Source organism: Gobio gobio, assembly GCF_949357685.1.
Source record: "Gobio gobio genome assembly, chromosome: 14".
Lineage (NCBI taxonomy): Eukaryota > Metazoa > Chordata > Actinopteri > Cypriniformes > Gobionidae > Gobio > Gobio gobio.
Window position 1 is genome coordinate 49,037,878 of NC_137107.1, and position 23,796 is coordinate 49,061,673.

The 23,796-nt window shown below is 39.0% G+C and overlaps 1 protein-coding gene across 3 annotated transcripts in view; it reads left to right on the forward strand.

The window, feature by feature from the left end:
• rab27b (RAB27B, member RAS oncogene family) overlaps positions 1-23,796 on the forward strand; it is a 77,513-nt gene that overhangs the window by 47,255 nt on the left and 6,462 nt on the right. For all 3 annotated transcript variants that reach the window (XR_013817844.1, XM_079834175.1, XM_079834176.1), the window contains 2 exons: positions 9,302-9,473; positions 19,869-19,954. Coding sequence is in view for 2 of the 3 variants with exons in the window: in XM_079834175.1 (XP_079690301.1) it covers positions 9,302-9,473; positions 19,869-19,954 (258 nt within the window). In the remaining variant the exon portion in view is untranslated. The remainder of the gene's footprint in view (positions 1-9,301; positions 9,474-19,868; positions 19,955-23,796) is intronic.

Consider the following 23,796-nt stretch of genomic DNA (forward strand, 5'->3'; position numbering starts at 1 on the left):
GTGTGTGTGTCTGTGTGTGTTTATCTGTGAGTGAGTGTGTGGGTGAGCGTGTGTGTCTGTGTGTGTTTATCTGTGAGTGAGTGAGTGTGTGAGCGTGTGTCTCTGTGTGTGTTTATCTGTGAGTGAGTGTGTGGGTGAGCGTGTGTGTCTGTGTGTGTTTATCTGTGAGTGAGTGAGTGTGTGAGCGTGTGTCTCTGTGTGTGTTTATCTGTGAGTGAGTGTGTGGGTGAGCGTGTGTGTCTGTGTGTGTTTATCTGTGAGTGAGTGTGTGAGTGAGCGTGTGTGGGTCTGTGTGTGTTTATCTGTGAGTGAGTGTGTGGGTGAGCGTGTGTGTCTGTATGTGTTTATCTGTGCGTGTGTGTGTGGGTGAGCGTGTGTGTCTGTGTGTGTTTATCTGTGAGTGAGTGTGTGAGTGTGAGTGAGCGTGTGTGTCTCTGTGTGTGTTTATCTGTGAGTGAGTGTGTGGGTGAGCGTGTGTGTCTGTGTGTGTTTATCTGTGAGTGAGTGTGTGGGTGAGCGTGTGTGTCTGTGTGTGTTTATCTGTGAGTGAGTGAGTGTGTGTGTGTGAGTCTGTGTGTGAGTGAGCGTGTGTGTCTCTGTGTGTGTTTATCTGTGAGTGAGTGTGTGGGTGAGCGTGTGTGTCTGTGTGTGTTTATCTGTGAGTGAGTGAGTGTGTGTGTGTGAGTCTGTGTGTGAGTGAGCGTGTGTGTCTCTGTGTGTGTTTATCTGTGAGTGAGTGTGTGGGTGAGCGTGTGTGTCTGTGTGTGTTTTTCTGTGAGTGAGTGAGTGTGTGTGTGTGAGTCTGTGTGTGAGTGAGCGTGTGTGTCTCTGTGTGTGAGTGAGCGTGTGTGTCTCTGTGTGTGTTTATCTGTGAGTGAGTGTGTGAGTGACCATGTGTGTCTGTGTGTGTTTATCTGTGAGTGAGTGAGCGTGTGTGTCTGTGTGTGAGTGACCATGTGTGTCTGTGTGTGTTTATCTGTGAGTGAGTGTGTGGGTGAGCGTGTGTGTCTGTGTGTGTTTATCTGTGAGTGAGTGTGTGGGTGAGCGTGTGTGTCTGTGTGTGTTTATCTGTGAGTGAGTGTGTGGGTGAGCGTGTGTGTCTGTGTGTGTGAGTGAGCGTGTGTGTCTCGGTGTGTGTTTATCTGTGAGTGAGTGTGTGAGTGACCATGTGTGTCTGTGTGTGTTTATCTGTGAGTGAGTGAGCGTGTGTGTCTGTGTGTGAGTGACCATGTGTGTCTGTGTGTGTTTATCTGTGAGTGAGTGTGTGGGTGAGCGTGTGTGTCTGTGTGTGTTTATCTGTGAGTGAGTGTGTGAGTGAGCGTGTGTGTCTGTGTGTGTTTATCTGTGAGTGAGTGTGTGAGTGAGCGTGTGTGTCTGTGTGTGTTTATCTGTGAGTGAGTGTGTGAGTGACCATGCGTGTCTGTGTGTGTTTATCTGTGAGTGAGTGAGCGTGTGTGTCTGTGTGTGAGTGACCATGTGTGTCTGTGTGTGTTTATCTGTGAGTGAGTGTGTGGGTGAGCGTGTGTGTCTGTGTGTGTTTATCTGTGAGTGAGTGTGTGAGTGAGCATGTGTGTCTGTGTGTGTTTATCTGTGAGTGAGTGTGTGAGTGAGCGTGTGTGTCTGTGTGTGTTTATCTGTGAGTGAGTGTGTGAGTGAGCGTGTGTGTTTATCTGTGAGTGAGTGTGTGAGTGAGCGTGTGTGTCTGTGTGTGTTTATCTGTGAGTGAGTGTGTGAGTGAGCATGTGTGTTTATCTGTGAGTGAGTGTGTGAGTGAGTGTGTGAGTGAGCGTGTGTGTTTATCTGTGAGTGAGTGTGTGAGTGAGCGTGTGTGTTTATCTGTGAGTGAGTGTGTGAGTGAGCGTGTGTGTTTATCTGTGAGTGAGTGTGTGAGTGACCATGTGTGTCTGTGTGTGTTTATCTGTGAGTGTGTGCATGTGTTTGAGTGTGCGAGAGTGTATGTTTGAGTGTGTGTGTGTGTGTGTGTTTATCTATGAGTGAGTGTGTGAGTGACCATGTGTGTCTGTGTGTGTTTATCTGTGAGTGTGTGCGTGTGCGTGTGTTTGAGTGTGCATGTTTGAGTGTGTGTGTGTGTGTGTGTGTGTGTGTGTGTTTTATATTCTCTAATACACACACAGTGTGCTAGGCTTCAGGACAGAGTCACAGTCTTGTTGAATCTCCGTCCGTCTGCTTCCACTGAGCATGTGTGTTTAATGTAATGAGCTGGAGCTGATTGTGTTTGCAGCCCAGAGTGAGTGTGTGAGCCTGAAGAGCTCAGTGCCCGAGGCCAGACCCAAATCACATCAGATCCACTCTTTTGTTCAAACTTCAGTCAATATGTGATTGTTCTTCTACGGTCAGTGCATTATTCCATTAACTCTGTCAAGACTGACGGATCAAATAATAGTCCGAAAAATCACCTTTTTTTTTTTAAATGGAACAGTTGCACCCAATTTTTTTTAACATTTTTTGTTGAGCATCATATATGAGCTTTTATGAAGTTTTAAAACATATAATGCAATGTAATACAATGATGATTGAGAGATGAACAAATAAACCTTCCTCAAAAGCCTGATGATCATATTTGATACTTGAAGAAAGAAAGCATTATGAATAATGGACTAAACCTCAGTTTCGCCTCCATGCAAACGTGCCTGACCTTTCACTGAGATCAGTATCAGATCTTCTGTTGTAGTTCTTCAGTTTAACTCCAGCACACACTCACTCATAAAGACGTCACTTGTTTCATTAATGGATGAATCAGTGTTTTTGAACAAATCTCTTGAGTGAATGATTCAATGACTCACTCATACAGACTTTACTTGTTTCATTAATGGATGAATCAGTGTTTTTGAACGAATCTCTTGAGTGAATGATTCAATGACTCACTCATAAAGACTTCACTGGTTTCATTACTGGATGAATCAGTGTTTTTGAACGAATCTCTTGAGTGAATGATTCAATGACTCACTCATAAAGACTTCACTTGTTTCATTACTGGATGAATCAGTGTTTTTGAACGAATCTCTTGAGTGAATGATTCAATGACTCACTCATAAAGACTTCACTGGTTTCATTACTGGATGAATCAGTGTTTTTGAACAAATCAAAAAGGTGATTTGCTCTATTTTGATCACTACTGCAGACATTAGTGTTTTGATCAGAACTATAAACTTCTATTCAACTATAAACTATGTGATTGTGTGTGTGTGTGTGTGTGTGTGTGTGTATGCTCTGAACATGTTCTCTGAGATCTTATGTACTAGAAGTGTATGCATTGGATTTCAGTGAATCAAGATTAAACCCAGACTAGAAATTGCATGTTTTATTTATAGGAGACGGTGAGAAAGATTTGATGATGATGCAATCACAGATGTGTGCGTGTGTGTGTGTGTGTGAGAGGCTGATCACATGAGGAAGCGTTTCAGGGTCATGTGCACAGATGAATGAAGCTCTTTTCATCTCTCTCTCATGAACTCGAGTGAATCTGAGCGTTCGCTCCAGGCTGTGGTGTGTTTGCTGTTACCCACACGTATAAATGAGATTATATGAGCGCTGTAGAAACGGCCCCGGGGCCCACTGGACCCTGAGAGAGACGCACCTCTGAGATATTGTTCAATCCGTCTATTTCTTGTTTTATGTTGTGTGTTATTTAGTGTTTTAATAGCGAGCAGTAAGATTAAGAGGGCATATATTGTCGCTGTCAGGCGGAAACCTTGTATCTACATATTTCGTCTTTTTTATTGTTATTAATCATTGCTATTGGTCACCCTTTATGTATGTCTGTGGGTTTTGCAAATATGTAATCAGGCTGATCCTCGTAACTCCATTGGCTCCTCAAACTGTCAGTCAAACCTCATAACTCCTCCCCCTCTATCATGAATGAACTGCTGCATAGTTTGGAGCGTCTCTGCTTGTTTGCAATGCAATGATAAATAAAGAAGTGTTTGTTTTAGTACAGTGTTTTTTTTACTATATATAAAGACTAGTGGTGGGCATCGATAAAAAAAAAAACTAATTAATCGCACTTTTTTCTGTAATTAATCGCGATTAATCGCAAGTTTTTAATATTTTAAGTTTTTAATATTTTGATATTGTAATAATTTCAGTTACTCTCCAAATTAATGTATAAACAATTTAAAGACAGCATATTTTAAATATGTGTTGTATTGTCATATTTTTATGAATGAAGGCCAGTATCACTGATACTAAAGTCTCTATGAAACATTAATGACGTTACAGTATAACTGAAAGCTCCCAATTTCAACATTTATTAGGCTTTAAAAAAACAACTTTTAATTTAAGTGAACTTAAAACAATCTTTACATAAACCCAAAATAATACAGGTTATATTTACCCATGGCCTTCCCTGTTATACATATACAGAAATGTAATAGTTATCTTTCTTAACTGCATAAATAATAAATTAAATATAGATGAATCATCATTAAAGCTAAAATTTTCTCTGTTCCCGTTGTTCTTTGATGAACATTATTGATGATCATGCTCCTGTCACTTTAAGAACAGCCGCGGATCTCACGCGCTGTCCCGCGCATCTCATTTCCTCACAACTCTTTAAGTTCATTTAAGACGTTATTTAACTAATTTATGACTCCTAATATGAAAATACTCAAAGTCCTCTGTTATTGTTTGTTCAAGAGCAAAAGAGAACTCGATGTGAGCAGGAAACTGACGCGAGTCTATCTATGCGTCGAGTGTGTGTGTGTGTGTCCTGATTAGCTGACATGAGACGCATCCACACAGACAGGACACTGACACACACACACACAGGACATTGGCATACAGCGCGTTCGCTTGTGTCTTGTCGCGCTTGGAAGCATTTACATGAATAAGAGCGTGATGATCATGTAACGCTAAGCAAAAATGGATATAAAAACGGACGCTGCGTTATTTGCGTTAAATATTTTAATTGCGTTAAGCTGAAAAAATTAATCGCCCGCGTTAACGCGTTAATTTGCCCAGCCCTAATAAAGACTAATGTTTTATGTATCTGAGGAGCGGAGAAGAACGTCTTATGTGGCGTTCACACCGGACGCGATTCGCGCGAATAATTCGTGCTAATCGCGCGAAGGTGGACGCGTGTACATTTTGAGTTTACTCGCGCGAATCGCGCGTGACATTCACTGCACAACAGATGCGAATTCGCGTCATGGGCGGGGCTTCCGCCAGCAGCTCGTCTCGTTGAGAAATGGCTGACATGGGCTGTGTTTACATGTCTTTTTTTTTGTTCATATCTACTGTTAATGTGTGACAAAACGTAGTTTTAAGACTTTTTCAGTCGATAATGTAGTTGTTTAAAGCTCAAATCTGTGGTGTATTTACATAAACAGTGCCTATTTGAACATTTTATCTGCCGTTGTCGGAGTTGTGAGCTCCAGCGGACAGCCGCGCTCAGCGCACGTGAAAGCCGGCGAGGGCAACCTTTCCTCGGCCAGTCCTTCTGCCGTCTACCGCTGGCTCTGATGTCTCTGTGGTGTGTCTCGAGCTATAATTCGTCTTGTAACGGCCGATCTTTGGTCTCATGGATCTATAATTTGTTCCCTGGCAAATCGTTTAGGCTGAGGGCAAAGATAAGTTTCATTACTTTATATTTTTAGGCTATAACTGTACGTTGCAGTTGTAACGTTAGCCGACTAGCTCTGACTGTGAATGTTTGACTGCATTGTTTGCTTTATTTCATGTATAGCTTGTTATACATTACTTATACTTTTGTATTATTGATCATACATAAACTTGCATTTAACAAAAAGAGACTGGGTTGTGTTTCATGTCATTTAATGTTATCACAGTGATAATCATATTGTCTGAACCAGATATTAATATACAGATTTTCTCTTCATTGTTGTCACTACTAGAGCAAGCTCCTGATTGGTTAACGCGGCGCGAAATATCCGCCAAAGTTCAGATTTTTCAACTTGAGCGTTTCGCGCGATTCACGCGATTCGCGCGTTCAAAACGCTCAAGTCGCGTCCTTCTCGCCGCCTCAATCGCGCGAATCGCGCCGCCTCATTCGCGCGAATCGCGCCGCCTCATTCGCGCGAATCGCGCTGCAGAATGCCATTTCGCGTCTCTGCATTGACTTAACATGTAAATCACTCACGCGAATCACGCGAATCGCGCGAATCGCGTACGGTGTGAACGCACCATTAGTCTTACATTTGCTGTTGATTTATTGTCTTAACCTATGCGAAAATGTTTAACTTCACCATATCAACTATAATAATGCAGTGTTTAATTATTAAAAAAATACAAAATATTGATAATAATAAAAACATTACTAATAGAGCACCAAATATATATGTGTGTGTGTGTGTGTGTGTGTGTGTGTATGTATGTAGTGCTGTCAAACGATTAATGACATCCAAAATAAAAGTTTGTGTTTACATATACTGTATGTGTGTATATACAGTGAGGAAAATAAGTATTTGATCACACTGCTATTTTGGAAGTTCTCCCACTAAGAAATCATGGAGGGGTCTGAAATTGAAAATAAAAAAAAATGCAGAAATCACAATGTATGATTTTTTAACTATTTATTTGTATGATACAGCTGCAAATAAGTATTTGAACACCTGAGAAAATCAATGTTAATATTTGGCACAGAAGCCTTTGTTTGCAATTCCAGAGGACAAACGTGTCCTGTAGTTTTTCAGCAGGTTTGCACTGCAGGAGGGATTCTGGCCCACTCCTCCACACAGATCTTCTCTAGATCAGGTTTCTGGCCTGAGTTTGAGCTCCTCCAAAGATTCTCTATTGGGTTTAGGTCTGGAGACTGGCTAGGCCACGCCAGAACCTTGATCTGCTTCTTACAGAGCAACTCCTTGGTTCTCCTGGCTGTGCTTCGGGTCATTGTCATGTTGACCCAGCCTCGACCCATCTTCAATGCTCTAACTGAGGGAAGGAGGTTGTTCCCCAAAATCTCGCAATACATGGCCCCGGTCATCCTCTCCTTAATCCAGTGCAGTCGCCCTGTCCCATGTGCAGAAAAACACCCCCACAGCATGATGCTGCCACCCCCATGCTTTACAGTAGAGATGGTGTTCTTGGGATGGTACTCATCATTCTTCTTCCTCCAAACACGTTTAGTGGAATTATGACCAAAAAGTTCTATTTTGGTCTCATCTGACCACATGACTTTCTCCCATGACTCCTCTGGATCATCCAAATGGTCATTGGCAAACTGAAGACGGGCCTGGACATGTGCTGGTTTAAGCAGGGGAACCTTCCGTGCCATGCATGATTTCAAACCATGACGTCTTAGTGTATTACCAACAGTAACCTTGGAAACGGTGGTTCCAGCTCTTTTCAGGTCATTGATCAGCTCCTCCGTGTAGTTCTGGGCTGATTTCTCACCTTTCTTAGGATCATTGAGACCCCACGAGGTGAGATCTTGCATGGAGCCCCAGTCCGAGGGAGATTGACAGTCATGTTTAGCTTCTTCCATTTTCTAATGATTTCTCCAACAGTGGACCAGTGGATAATACACACTCATTCATGTATATATATATATATATATATATATATATATATATATATATATCTATATATATATATATATATATATATATATATATATATATCTCTATATATATATATATATATCTATATATATATATATATATATATATATATATATATATAGATATATATATATATATCTCTCTCTATATATATATATATATATATAGATATATATATATATATATATCTCTCTATATATATATATATATATATAGATATATAGATATATATATATATATATATATATATATATATATATAGATATATATATAGATATATATATATATATAAACATGAATGAGTGTGTATTATATTAAGCACCAATATAAAATTATATATTTAAATTCATGCTGTTAAAAGCATTAAAATTGAAAGCGTAGAGCTCAAATGTATATTTCCATAATTGCTTTTTCTTAATATTTTTTTTTTGTTCATTTAAAACATAATTTCAAAGTTTGTCTCTTATTTAACTCAGTTTTTCTGTCTTTTTTCATGGATTTATTCTGTCTGTCTTTATTATTTGATGGTTTTTGTGTGTGTTTGGTGTATGATGGCAGATTTCATAAGCTGAGAGTGTGTGTTTGCTGTATGATGGCAGATTTCATATGCTGAAAGTGTGTGTTTGCTGTATGATGGCAGATTTCATAAGCTGAGAGTGTGTGTTTGCTGTATGATGGCAGATTTCATAAGCTGAGAGTGTGTGTTTGCTGTATGATGGCAGATTTCATAAGCTGAGAGTGTGTGTTTGCTGTATGATGGCAGATTTCATATGCTGAAAGTGTGTGTTTGCTGTATGATGGCAGATTTCATAAGCTGAGAGTGTGTGTTTGCTGTATGATGGCAGATTTCATAAGCTGAGAGTGTGTGTTTGCTGTATGATGGCAGATTTCATATGCTGAGAGTGTGTGTTTGCTGTATGATGGCAGATTTCATATGCTGAGAGTGTGTGTTTGCTGTATGATGGCAGATTTCATAAGCTGAGAGTGTGTGTTTGCTGTATGATGGCAGATTTCATATGCTGAGAGTGTGTGTTTGCTGTATGATGGCAGATTTCATAAGCTGAGAGTGTGTGTTTGCTGTATGATGGCAGATTTCATATGCTGAAAGTGTGTGTTTGCTGTATGATGGCAGATTTCATATGCTGAGAGTGTGTGTTTGCTGTATGATGGCAGATTTCATATGCTGAGAGTGTGTGTTTGCTGTATGATTGCAGATTTCATATGCTGAGAGTGTGTGTTTGCTGTATGATGGCAGATTTCATATGCTGAGAGTGTGTGTTTGCTGTATGATGGCAGATTTCATATGCTGAGAGTGTGTGTTTGCTGTATGATTGCAGATTTCATATGCTGAGAGTGTGTGTTTGCTGTATGATGGCAGATTTCATATGCTGAGAGTGTGTGTTTGCTGTATGATGGCAGATTTCATATGCTGAGCGTGTGTGTTTGCTGTATGATGGCAGATTTCATATGCTGAGAGTGTGTGTTTGCTGTATGATGGCAGATTTCATATGCTGAGAGTGTGTGTTTGCTGTATGATGGCAGATTTCATATGCTGAGAGTGTGTGTTTGCTGTATGATGGCAGATTTCATATGCTGAGCGTGTGTGTTTGCTGTATGATGGCAGATTTCATATGCTGAGAGTGTGTGTTTGCTGTATGATGGCAGATTTCATATGCTGAGAGTGTGTGTTTGCTGTATGATGGCAGATTTCATATGCTGAGAGTGTGTGTTTGCTGTAACGTGGCGTGTGTGTGTTTCCGCAGGTTCAGCTCCAGCAGCACTATGACAGATGGAGATTACGACTATCTGATCAAACTCCTGGCTCTGGGAGACTCGGGAGTGGGCAAGACCACCTTCCTCTACCGCTACACCGACAACAAGTTCAACCCCAAATTCATCACCACTGTGGGCATCGACTTCAGGGAAAAGAGAGTGGTTAGTGTCCCAGCCGCCGTTCCTCTGTCTTTAGAGCGGCTCTCGAGTTACGAGCTTTGATCTGTCCTGTGAGTTCGACCCTCCATCCTCGTGTAATTGGCTCATAAGTCAGTGTGTGTGTGTGTGTGTGAGTGTGTGTGTGTGTGAGGGTGATAAAGTTTATTGATGTGGATCATAAAGTGTGAAGAGCCGCACACAATGGACTCCACACGCTCCAGCTGCATTAAAAGAGCAAATCTCTGAGCCGTGCTCGGCGAGCGGATCTCTTTACTGGAGCCATGAGCTCCGTCTGTTTACAGAGATGCTGACGCGGCTTATGAAGCTCTGCTCCGCTTTACAACTAATCTATGAAAACTACAGCTCTCTCTATCTCTCTCACTCTCTATAAAGATGGTTTTGTCTGAAACGGCTTAAAAGACTGAAGGGAAAGGAGGTTTTCTTTTAGTCATTTATATATATATATATATACAGGGCTCGACATTAAGCCTGTTCACACGCTTGTCCTTCGGACGAGTAAATCTGTCATTCACTTGTCTGAGTAAAACATTTGCTTGTCCAGATTTTTTTTGTAAATATAATCTTTACTGAAGCAATATTCTCACCTGTGCTTAATCAGCTTTGACATATTTAAATATGCATATTTGTTAGGGCTGCTCGATTATGGAAAAAATCATAATCACGATTATTCTGGTCAATATTGAAATCACGATTATGTAACACGATTATTTCACATGACTTTGGGAATGTGTTGCATTTATTAAAAATACACCTTTCAACAATTCAATTGAAATTGTAACATTTGTTGTACTTTTTGAACTATTAAAATAAATAATATAACATATATTCAAATCAAAGTATAAAAGTATTCACGTAAAAATGATAACCACAAATAAATAAGATCAACAATATGGTTCGGCTAGATATGCTTTTCAGGTATGTCTAACATTAGTTTTCAGGTACAGAAATGTATCAAACGTAAGATAACATTTGCATATTTAAGTGCATAAATTAAAGATTAATCCTATTAAACTTACAAAAGCTATTCAATCAAGAGCAGTGAGTGATGTCCTTGTCTTTTGTTGTTTGACATTAAACAGACGGCAGTAAAGGCTACTGCCCCTTTAAGACCTAATGCTACTGCCCCTTTAAGACCTAATGATCGGATATGCATCGTCTTTATCGACTGTATAAAGTTCACTTAAGGCATATACAGACTATGTCTGCTAGGATACTCATCAAGATGGACATGTAGACATACGTTTTGTGTGAGTTTGTCCGTTCAAGAGCAAGACTTGAAAGAGAACTCAATATTTGCGCGCTGTGAGACGCACATTTTCTCACAGCGCGCGCGTCTTCTCATTCGCGTCTTCTGGCACTAAACCCGGGTGAAGACGGCGAAATGGCAGCACTCGCATGCATTGAACAAAGTTTACAAAGAGAGAATTATTTGAAAAATATGAAGGAAAAAAAGGACGTTTACACGGCACCCCTGCTCTCGTCAGTTTTTGTTTCTTTATTAGATTGTCATAGGTCACTCGGTGTTTAATTTTCAAGTGGTTAAACAAATTTGCGGTGTTCCCTTGCGTTGCAGCCACTACCATGTAGCAAATCTTGCACGTAGCATGTTTCTGCTCGTCGTCTGATTCCTCGAAGCCAAACTGTTCCCAGACAACGGAGTTGGTTTTGCCTTTTTTGCTCACCAAACGCTGCTGTAACTGCCCTCCTTCTGCCATCTTTACTCGCGCAGAGTTTTTAAGTTCCAGCGGATGATATGCACACGAGACTCACGAACTGAGAGAGATTGTGGCTTCGGGAGGGGCGGATGTGCGCGTGCGCGTTTCATTCAGAACGCAAGACAAAATAAGTGTTCTTGCAAAACTGAACATGGCAAAATAATCGTTTTTTCTCGATTGTACTATTTTGGTGATCGTTGGGAGGCAAAATCGAAATCGATATTCGATTAATTGCACAGCCCTAATATTTGTCATATTTGTACCTTTTTATAAAGGGCATTTTTCCATAATCTTATTAAATATAGGATATGCTTCAGGTTTCCTTTTATATTCTTAAATTTGATCTATAAATTAAATTAGAATAAGACACTATAGGCTGTTACCAATCAAATTAAATAATTTACACTGAAAAATTACAACTGCATTAAATAATGTTATGAGATTGTTTTAAATATTTTTGAATATACAAATAAGAAATGTTGGAAAGATGAAACTAGACCACCAGTAGGTGGCGCAGGTGACCGTCTGAATGAGCGAGTCATTGAGTCGATTCAGTGAAACGGCTGAATCATTCAAGAATTTGGCGGTCGTTTACGAATACAATACAATACAATTTTATTTGTTAAGCACATTTAAAACAACCGAGGTTAGCCAAAGTGCTGGACACTGACATAATTACAACAAATAAAAAAAACACACATAACATAAACACAATACACAGTTTAAACAAGTGACAAACTAAAATAATAAAATGCAGAAATGAACTCTCATGCTGGTTTAAAGGCCAATGAATAAAAGTGAGTTTTAAGCCGTGATTTAAAACTGTCAAGGCTGGGAGCCACTCTGACACGCATGGGCAGATCATTCCACAGCCTAGGGGCCACGACTGAAAAAGCACAATCTCCCCTATCTTTCTAAGAACAGATAAGAGTAGTTGTTCAGCAGACCTCAATGACCTTAGAGGAGCATGCATCTTCAGTAGATCATCTATGTAAGCTGGGGCTTGACCATGAAGAGATTTAAAAACAAACAATAAAATCTTAAACTGTATTCTAAAACAAACAGGGAGCCAATGAAGAGAGGCAAGAACGGGCATAATGTGCTCCCGCTTACGGGTTCCTGTAAGGAGTCGAGCGGCAGCATTCTGAACTATTTGCAATCTAGAAAGAGAGGCCTGGTCAACTCCTATATATAAAGCAGTACAATAATCCAGGCGAGTGGTGATAAAAGCATGTATAACCCGCTCCAAATCTTTAAAAGATAGAAATGGCTTCAGTTTGGTAAGTAGCCTAAGTTGAAAAAAAACTAGCTTTTACAACAGAGTTTATCTGTTTCTCTAGGTGAAGATCACTATCCATCTTTACCCCAAGGTTCGATACCATAGACTTTACGTAGGGCGTCAGGGGTCCCAGGTCCAATTTGGAGGTGCTAGTTAAACTGCTAGGTCTGAAAATCATAATTTCAGTTTTATTTTCATTAAAATGTAAAATGTTTAAAGCCATCCACGCTTTAATATCATAAAAACACTCTAACAGCCTTTTTATCGAATCCTCACCCTTTCGTTTTATAGGCAGGTAGATTTGTAAATCATCTGCATACAGATGGAAACTAATATTATGCTTTTTTAAGATGGAACCTAAAGGAAGCAAATAAAGGGAGAAGAGAATCGGCCCCAAAATAGAACCCTGCGGTACTCCACATGTCACTGGTGCTGCTAATGAAGTAGAGCCCCCATACCCAACTTTAAACGTTCTCGCTGAGAGATATGATCTAAACCATTTTAATACAGTGTCTTTAATCCCCACGTTGTGCTCAAGACGCGAGATAAGAACACTGTGGTCAACCGTATCAAAGGCTGCTGTAAGATCTAAAAGCATCAAGATTGTAGAATCTCCAGAATCTGTTGAAATCAAAAGATCATTAGAAACTTAAAAGTGCAGTCTCTGTACTATGAAACACTTTAAAACCAGCCTGGAACACCTCAAGAATACCATGCAGATCTAAATGGGCTTGTAACTGCACTAGGACTGCCTTCTCTAAAATCTTGGACACAAAAGGAAGTTTTGAAATTGGACGATAATTTGAAAGAACTGAAGTGTCCAGATTTAGTTTTTTGATAAGGGGCTGCACCACAGCCTCTTTAAAACAAAGTGGCACATAACCAGAAGTCAGACTACTGTTTATGATAGCTTGAATGTTTGGTCTAATAGTGTTCCATACCTCTTTAAAAATACGTGATGGGATGATATCAGTGGGACAAAATGAAGGTTTTAAATGTGTAACAATATCATTAAGGGCCAAGATGGAAACAGGCTCAAACTCAGTAAGGACTGCAGCACACTCTATGGGAGTGGAAGGATCAAAGGCTTGAGGTAAAATACTAGCTTTAATAGTGGTAATCTTTTCCACAAAAAAGTGGAGGAATTTTTCACAGGCCACAGTAGATTCTTCCAGGGCTCCGAACCGGTTCAAGGAACGAAAACGAAAACCGGAAACGAACGAAATTTTAAGAGGAACAAAAACGAAAACGAAATCAAAATCAATTTGAATCGTTCTGAACAGAAACGTTAATTTGAAATGACCATTAACCGGTTAATAACGTTATTTTATCGTTCTCTTTAATATTTTAATTTGGCAGTGACCAATAATGAATAGAGTAGCTACAGCATGTGACGTGACGGATCAAGCGTGAGTGAAATGCCCGCGCACCATCATCTATGAATCTACCGTCTAGTAGAGCGCGCATTTTCATGCCTCAAGTACATTTCTTTCCCCGCTGAGGTCTACAATGAAAGCGCAGGTATTGGAGGACATTCTTTTCGAACGTTTAAATAAGCAGTACGGACTTTAAGCTCAAATAGACTGATTTAGGCTAGTTTATGGATTTTGTTTAAGCCTGTCCAAGTAGGCTATAGCATCTATCAAACATTTTTCCTATAGTCTTTCAGATTGCCAATACAGGACAGGTCAATGTTTTCTATATAGACGGTTGATGCTTCTATTAAATGGTATGTTATATTGCATTAAATGATCAAGCTTTATTAGCTGACTGAATTTGATTATGTGATGCAAGAACGTGTTGCGCAGTGTTTGCTTTGAAATTACCAGTTGACGGTGCATTAATGGTTATCCAGTTTATTTATTCTTTATTCATGCAATTTTTAAAACAAGTCGTGTTGAAAAAAAAGTTATGTAACGTTACAAAGAATGTTATCACTCTTCTGAAAAGAATTCGGCATAAGTGGCCACTTTCGATTGTCTAACGCTCCATTAAAACAGGGCCGCTGTTTATGCTTTGTAATTAAATGCATGTATTTCTGGTTTTAAAAATGTTATGAAATAAATATTCAAGTTTAAGTACCATGCGTTATATTATTATTGAGTGAAAATAAGTCTATTTATACATATTTGTTTAAAGTATAGGCTAAATTAAAATAACGTTATTAACCGGTATTTTTTCATATCAACCCGTTTTCGGAACAGTAGGCCTAATGTTTATTGAGGAACGCAAAAACGGAAACGCTATAATACCGATTCTGCTCGGAGTGAACCGATTGATATTTTTTTCCGTTTTTAAGCCCTGGATTCTTCCAACATTATAGATTGGGGGGTATGAAGAACAGAATTAATTGTTCTAAAAAGAACATGCGGTTTATGGCCATTTTTATCAATAACATCAGAGAGGTATTTATCCTTTTCAGTTTGAACAATTCTCTGATAATTATTCCAACAATCCTTTAAAATATCATAGAAAACCTGCAATTTATGTTTTTTCCATTGTCGTTCAGCTTTCCTACACTTTTGCGTAGCCGCTCGAGTTAAATCATTAATCCACGGTTCAGAATTAGGTTTGGAGCGCCTGGGCTTCAGTGGTGCAATTTTATCAAGAATATTTATACAGGTGGATGAAAAACAGGAAACAAGCTCATCTGTACATTGGAAAGCAGACGGCTCTAAAGTATCTATAACATTACTAAATGCTTCGGAAAATTGTGCAGCAGTGGCCGGTTTAATCATCCTGCGGATACGAGGTGGAGCACATTGCTTAACAGTATTGTATGGAAGGAAAACATCAAATAAAATTGGTGCATGGTCAGAAAAAACAGCCGTTTGTATCTCAATATTTAAAATGGGCAAACTGCATGACAAGACAAGATCTAAAGTGTGGCCATGAATCTGTGTAGGACCACTTACAAACTGTTTAAGATTAAATGAATCAATAAGTTCTAAAAAATCTTTAGCCAACAGATTTGTGGGACAACATACATGAATATTCATATCTCCTAAAATTAAGATCCGGTCATATTTTGGCATAATTTCAGACAATAATTCAGTCTCTAATAAAATGCTTGCTATATTTAGGAGGTCGATAAATAAGAGCACACAAAACGGGCTGAAATTTGCCCAATTCAAACATTAACTCAAAACTCGAAAATGTTATCATTGGCAACTGGCTGCAATTGTATTTTTCCTTAAAAATAACGGCAAGTCCTCCTCCTCGACCAGTAGTTCTCGGGGAGTTAAAATATGTGCAATCCAGTGGAAGAAGTTCAGAAAAAGGGCTCGACTCACCAACATTTAACCAAGTTTCAGTCACAAATAGAAAATCCAAGTTATGCTGGGAAAAAAGCTCCTTTAAAATAAAGGTCTTTTTCACCAGCGATCTAGCGTTGACCAGGGCAGGTCTGACAGGAGCCGGGGGACTGGCCATATGAGGTACATAACTCAAAGACCGAAGGTTTCCATGGTTAACACCGCCTTTCCTTGGGCGAGGTGATCGTTGGCGAGAATACTCCATATCTGAGCCGGTAATTGGTATCAACCAGGTCCCGGCAGGATCCATAGCACGCCAGGATAAATAGTGAACCAAAGGCAAACGAAAGTGACGCCGGGCTCCACAGGCAGAATAGTCGCTATGTAAGCTTTCAACCTCACCAGCTGCCCGCTGCGCTTCCCACGGCGTCTCCAGCGTCCTCTCCGGACAAGGGAAGCCGGATTGCGTACAAGATGAGCAGGTGTGTTTAGCAAGGGAGGAGGGAGAAAAGTTTTCTGACCATCCCAGTCATACTTAGGCGACTTCACCAACACGAGACAGAGATCGATCAGCGTTTGACGGTAATAAACCAGCAGAGTCAATACATTGCATAAACAGTGTCACAAGCAGTAAAATCACGAACAAGTTGCTCAGCACTAGACGGCCAGCCACAAACACTGGCGCCATCTTGGATCGAAAAATGTCACTAAATAAGTTAAATAAGAAAAAAATAGGTCATTGAATCTTTGATTCACCCGGACAAGCGGACAAGCATTAATGTCGAGCCCTGTATATATATATACACTCACCTAAAGGATTATTAGGAACACCTGTTCAATTTCTCATTAATGCAATTATCTAATCAACCAATCACATGGCAGTTGCTTCAATGCATTTAGGGGTGTGGTCCTGGTCAAGACAATCTCCTGAACTCCAAACTGAATGTCAGAATGGGAAAGAAAGGAGATTTAAGCAATTTTGAGCGTGGCATGGTTGTTGGTGCCAGACGGGCCGGTCTGAGTATTTCACAATCTGCTCAGTTACTGGGATTTTTATGCACAACCATTTCTAGGGTTTACAAAGAATGGTGTGAAAAGGGAAAAGCATCCAGTATGCGGCAGTCCTGTGGGAGAAAATGCCTTGTTGATGCTCGAGGTCAGAGGAGAATGGGCCGACTGATTCAAGCTGATAGAAGAGCAACTTTGACTGAAATAACCACTCGTTACAACCGAGGTCTGCAGCAAAGCATTTGTGAAGCCACAACACACACAACCTTGAGGCGGATGGGCTACAACAGCAGAAGACCCCACCGGGTACCACTCATCTCCACTACAAATAGGAAAAAGAGGCGACAATTTGCACGAGCTCACCAAAATTGGACAGTTGAAGACTGAAAAAATGTTGCCTGGTCTGATGAGTCTGGATTTCTGTTGAGACATTCAGATGGTAGAGTCAGAATTTGGCGTAAACAGAATGAGAACATGGATCCATCATGCCTTGTTACCACTGTGCAGGCTGGTGGTGGTGGTGTAATGGTGTGGGGGATGTTTTCTTGGCACACTTTAGGCCCCTTAGAGCCACGGCCTACCTGAGCATTGTTTCTGACCATGTCCATCCCTTTATGAGCACCATGTCCCCATCCTCTGATGGCTACTTCCAGCAGGATAATGCACCGTCACAAAGCTCCAATCATTTCAAATTGGTTTCTTGAACATGACGATGAGTTCACTGGACTAAAATGGCCCCACAGTCGCCAGATCTCAACCCAATAGAGCATCTTTGGGATGTGGTGGAACGGGAGCTTTGTGCCCTGGATGTGCATCCCATAAATCTCCATCAACTGCAGATGCTCTCCTATCAATATGGGCCAACATTTCTAAAGAATGCTTTCAGCAGCTTGTTGAATCAATGCCACGTAGAATTAAGGCAGTTCTGAAGGCGAAAGGGGGTCAAACACAGTATTAGTATGTGTTCCTAATAATCCTTTAGGTGAGTGTGTATATATATATTAATTTTCATTTATAAATTCATTATTAGAGCAATAAAGAGTTAATATATTAATGTAATGTTTATAAAGGATTTTGAGTAGTGAATCAAATGAGTTGGTGAGTCAGTTTTGAATCGATTCAGTGAAGTTTGAACCGATTCACATGTAAACCAAACTCTAACAGCGTTTATGAAATGGTTCAAAAGAATAATAAAAAAATTATATATGAAATTGAATGCATGAAAATGCTTTATGAATCGCTTTATGAGAAGTGATTTAAATGAATTGGCGAGTCAGCGTTTTAGAACGCAACACTTTGACTTTGACAGAGTTTGGAGGGTTTCAGTGTTCTGGATTAAATGAATGTACGTGACTCACAAAACCACACACACACACACACACACACACACTTCCAGCCACTGAACGAGCCTGAGCTGATCTGAAAAGATCGATAATGAGAATGAGGTCTGAACTTCTCAAACACACTCACAGTATGAATCATCAGAGATCAGATTGTCAAGACACACACAAACACACACACACACACGCATATAAACACACTCACACACGCACACTCACACAGACACACTCACATATACACGCTCACATACACACACTCACATAAACATTCACTTTTCTCTCTCTCTCTCTCTCTCTCTCTCTCTCTCACACACACACACACACATATACACACACTCACATACACAAACAGACACACACTCTTTCTCTCTCTCCCTCTCAAACACACCCACACTCACATATACACACTCAAATACACACACACACAGATACACACTCTTTCTCTCTCACACACACACACTCTCTTTCTCTCTCTCTCTCACACACACACACTCACACGCTCACATACACACACACATACATACACACACACACACACACACACACACACACACACACACACACTATCTCTCACACACACACACACACACACACACACACATATACACACTCACATACACACACACAGACACACACTCTTTCTCACACTTTCTCTCATAAACACATATATACACACACACAGACACACACTCTTTCTCTCTCTCTCTCTCATTCACTCACACACACACACACACACAGATACACACTCTTTCTCTCTCACACACACACACACACACACACACACACAGATACACACTCTCTCTCTCTCACACAGACACTCACATATACACACTCACATACACACACAGACACACACTTTCTCTCTCACACACACACTCACATACATACACACAGACACACACACACTCACTCACATATACACTCTCACACACACACATCTCATTTTATTAAATTAATGTTCTTTATTTCTTAAATTTTTATTATACATTAATTTAATTTGTAATCTAATCAACTTAATTATTTTAATATGTTACTTGATTACTTTCTTTCTGTCTTTTAATCAAATTTTTACTTTACATTGATCTAATTTTAATATAATTTACGTATGTTTATTTTTATTTATTTATTTATTTTAATCTAAATTTTATTCTACTTCAATCTAGTTTTAATATAATATACTTATTTATTTTGATGTATTCCTTATTTATTTATTTTAATCTAAATTGTTCATCTAATTTTACGATCATTTACTTATTAAATACATTTTTAATGTATTATTTATTTAAATAAATGTATTTATGGTTTATTATATTTGATCATTTATTTGTATTATTTGTAATGAATGAAGTCATTTATTTCTCATTCTGACACTAAACGTTTCCCTGGACTCCGCGTGGAAAGCCCTGATCTGGAGGACGGATTCGATTCTCTATATTTCCCATGAGTTATGCTCATTATTCTCCAACATTATAAACGTAACAATCATATTTTTGTGATGATGTATTTGACATGTGCTCCTCACAGGCTGTGTTTCCTACACACACTCCTGCTGTATTTGGGGTGTTTTATGATCTTTTTCTGTCCGCAGAATCTTTCAGAGTCTCTTTAAATGTCATAGATGAAGTGGGCAGATGAAAGCATCTCTCCCAGCATGCACTGCGGCTCAGCAGATCAATAACAGCCTCCATCTGAGCTAAACTGAGCATGTTTGAGAAGTTTCTGTGCTGTGTGTTAGACATGAACACGACGCTGTGTGTGATTTCCGTTCTGTGTGTCTCCAGGTTTATACGACCAACAGCCCCAATGGGACGACAGGAAAGACGTTTAAGGTTCACCTGCAGCTCTGGGACACGGCGGGACAGGAGAGGTGTGCGCCCTTCTCTTCATATTCATTATCAGACAAACAAATACACACCTGTAAAGATCCCGTTTAGATTCATTTAAATATTAACATATCAAGTTACATTTACAGCACTCACTATAGACCTGTACTATGGTATTATGATGAATTAATTTATTGTTTTATATTATTTTAATATAATATAAATTATTTAATTATAATTTAATTAAAATCATACATAATACAATTTTAAATATAATTATTTAATTATATATTTAAATGTTTATAATTCATCTTAATTATAAATCTTATAATATAATATATAATTTTTATCTAATTATTTATTTTTAATGATTTATGTATGTGTGTGATATGTAAGATATGTGTGTGTGTGTATGTGTTTATATGTATGCATGTATATTCATTATTTTAATCTAATTATTAATATATATATAATATATATAATGAATATATTAATGTATATAAATAGCAAATTTATTAATATTATTTTTCTTATTTATTACTTATGTATTCTTATATATATATATATATATATATATATATATATATATATATATAGTCTAATATTAGTCTAATTATTTGTGTATTTTAAAGGGGTCATAGAATGGTACATGCACTTTTACAAGTTGATTATACAGAAATGTGTGTTGGCAGTGCCTGTACACAACCATCCTATATTGATAAAAAAACATCCAGTGTTTTTTTTTTAATCTCCTTGTATATTTTCCCGTCTCAAATCGAGCCGTCCGACCGTGTGACGTTACACGGTGTACGCCCCTCCTAAGATTGTTGATTGACAGCAGCGTTTCAACACAGACCCGCCCTGAGCGAGCTGTCATCAGTCCGCCATTGTTGATACTCTGGAGCAGAATGGCGTCTAAGCGATTGTGGTGTTGTGTTGTTGGGTGTAATAACGAACACAGCAGTCATTTTGATGTTCCTAAATCCGAACTGCTGAAGACCCAGTGGCTGCAGTGCTGAGTTTTGTTTTAGAAGGGAATATTCCCCCCGATCAACGTCAATGTTTGCGCAATCATTTCTCAGCAGACTGCTTTATAAACGAGCGTCAGTATAAAGCAGGTTTTGCTAATAAGCTGCTCTTGAAAAAAGGATCGTGTTCCTGCTGCACCTCAGGAAGATCGAAGATGCGAGTGTAACGTTTTATTAACCTTTATATTAATCTTTGCAAATCGCTTGCACTATTCACGATGAATGAGGCTAAAGTTTACAGGGTAAGTTACATTACGGCATGCTTTCTGTTTATGACGTTCTCAATATAATTCATAATCCCACGTTTATAATGAACAACGCGTTATGTTTGTTATTACAAACTGTGTACTCGGGTGATAAAGTTAACGTGGTAACACTACACTAAGCTTACTTTTGTACATGGTTTATAACGGTGTCTGTTACTGATTAAGAAGTAATGTAAAAAAAAAATCTTATAACATAACATCAATCTGTCAATGAACTAACACATCAGTAAATACATAGCAACTACGCTACTCTGCCAGTACAAAGATAGATCAAAGTGACATGACGTTAACCAACCATTCAGAAACGTCCTGTTCGAACTTCGATGGGTTCGTCATCTGTTCCTGGTCCGACTCCGGTTCAAATTGATAAGGTTGCTCAGATGTGTCTTCAGAGACTCCCGTTGCCATTATTTCTCGAAAATATACCCTCAAATGTTGTCAAGGCAACACTCCACGTGTGTTGTGGTGTTGTGTCGGGTCGAACCAAACGCCCCACAGAGCAGAGGGGGCGGGGTGAGCAAAGCTCATTATCATTTAAAGTCACATACACTGAAATGACTTGCTAAAAACTGAGCTGGTTTTGACCAGGTAAATTGAGTGTTTTCTTACAATACTAATGAGAATTTTTAATTAAAGTATATTACAAACTTTTCATTTAGACACTAAAGAATCATATTAACTTGCACAAAAATGTCATTCTATGACCCCTTTAATATATTTGAATTTGTGTTTGAATTTGAATCGGTTCGCTTTGATTCGGCTCTCTCTTTGATTCATTTGAATCGGTTCTCTCTCTGATTCGGTTCTCGCTTTGATTTGTCTCTCTATGAATCAGTTCTCTCTTTGATTCGTTTGGATCGGTTCTCTCTCTGATTCGGTTCTCTGAATCAATACTCTGAATCAGTTCTCTCTTTGATTCATTTGAATCAGTTCTCTCTGAATCGGTTCTCTCTTTGATTTGTTTCTGTCTATGAATCTGTTCTCTCTTTGATTTGTTTCTGTCTATGAATCAGTTCTCTCTTTGATTCGTTTGGATCGGTTCTCTCTCTGATTAGTTTCTCTCTTTGATTTGTCTCTCTATGAATCAGTTCTCTCTCTGATTCCTTTGAATCGGTTCTCTCTCTGATTCGGTTCTCTCTTTGATTCGTTCACATTAGCTGCTGTACTGGTGTTTGATTCAGAGATTCAGTGATTGTGGGACGTTCATGTCCTCAGATTGTGTTTCCGTCATCACGTCTGTGCAGGTGATGATTGAACCAGCAGAGACTCTGACGCTGCTCCTGAAATAGCAAATCCACGTCTATGCTGCGGATGTGTGTTGTAGTTTCACTAGTGATACACACAGTCTCTTATGCACATCAAGGCTGCATTTATTTCAGCAATCAACATTTTAGACCGTTAAACTACAGTTTTTGGTTTTGCAGAAATGTATAATAAATTATATTTCAATGCTTTTGCGTTCCCCTGAGAAATACTTTTTTCTGTACATAAGAGACATCTTTCAAAAGCATAAAATGTTTTAATAATTGCACATTTTTGGCCAGGGGTGTATGCCCTGTATTACATATTCATTATATATTTTTACTTAACCTCTTCGTAATCTGTCATGAAAACAAGTATTATTTGAGTGTTGAGTAAATTTGATTAATTTAATTTTTTTATAATTATATATTTGTATCTTTTTTGTCATTTATCATATTTGTCAAATTCCTTTATTATATATATATACAGTGAGGAAAATAAGTATTTGATCACACTGCTATTTTGGAAGTTCTCCCACTTAGAAATCATGGAGGGGTCTGAAATTGTCATCGTAGGTGCATGTCCACTGTGAGAGACATAATCTAAAGAAAAAATGCAGAAATCACAATGTATGATTTTTTTAACTATTTGTTTGTATGATACAGCTGCAAGTAAGTATTTGAACACCTGTCTATCAGCTAGAATTCTGACCCTCAAAGACCTGTTAGTCTGCCTTTAAAATGTCCACCTCCACTCCATTTATTATCCTAAATTAGATGCACCTGTTTGAGGTGGTTAGCTGCATAAAGACACCTGTCCACCCCATACAATCAGTAAGAATCCAACTACTAACATGGCCAAGACCAAAGAGCTGTCCAAAGACACTAGAGACAAAATTGTACACCCCCACAAGGCTGGAAAGGGCTACGGGGAAATTGCCAAGCAGCTTGGTGAATAAAGGTCCACTGATGGAGAAATCATTAGAAAATGGAAGCAGCTAAACATGACTGCCAATCATGCAAGATCTCACCTCGTGGGGTCTCAATGATCCTAAGAAAGGTGAGAAATCAGCCCAGAACTACACGGGAGGAGCTGATCAATGACCTGAAAAGAGCTGGACCACCGTTTCCAAGGTTACTGTTGGTAATACACTAAGACGTCATGGTTTGAAATCATGCATGGCACAGAAGGTTCCCCTGCTTAAACCAGCACATGTCCAGGCCCGTCTTAAGTTTGCCAATGACCATTTGATGATCCAGAGGAGTCATGGGAGAAAGTCATGTGGTCAGATGAGACCAAAATAGAACTTTTTGGTCATAATTCCACTAAACGTGTTTGGAGGAAGAAGAA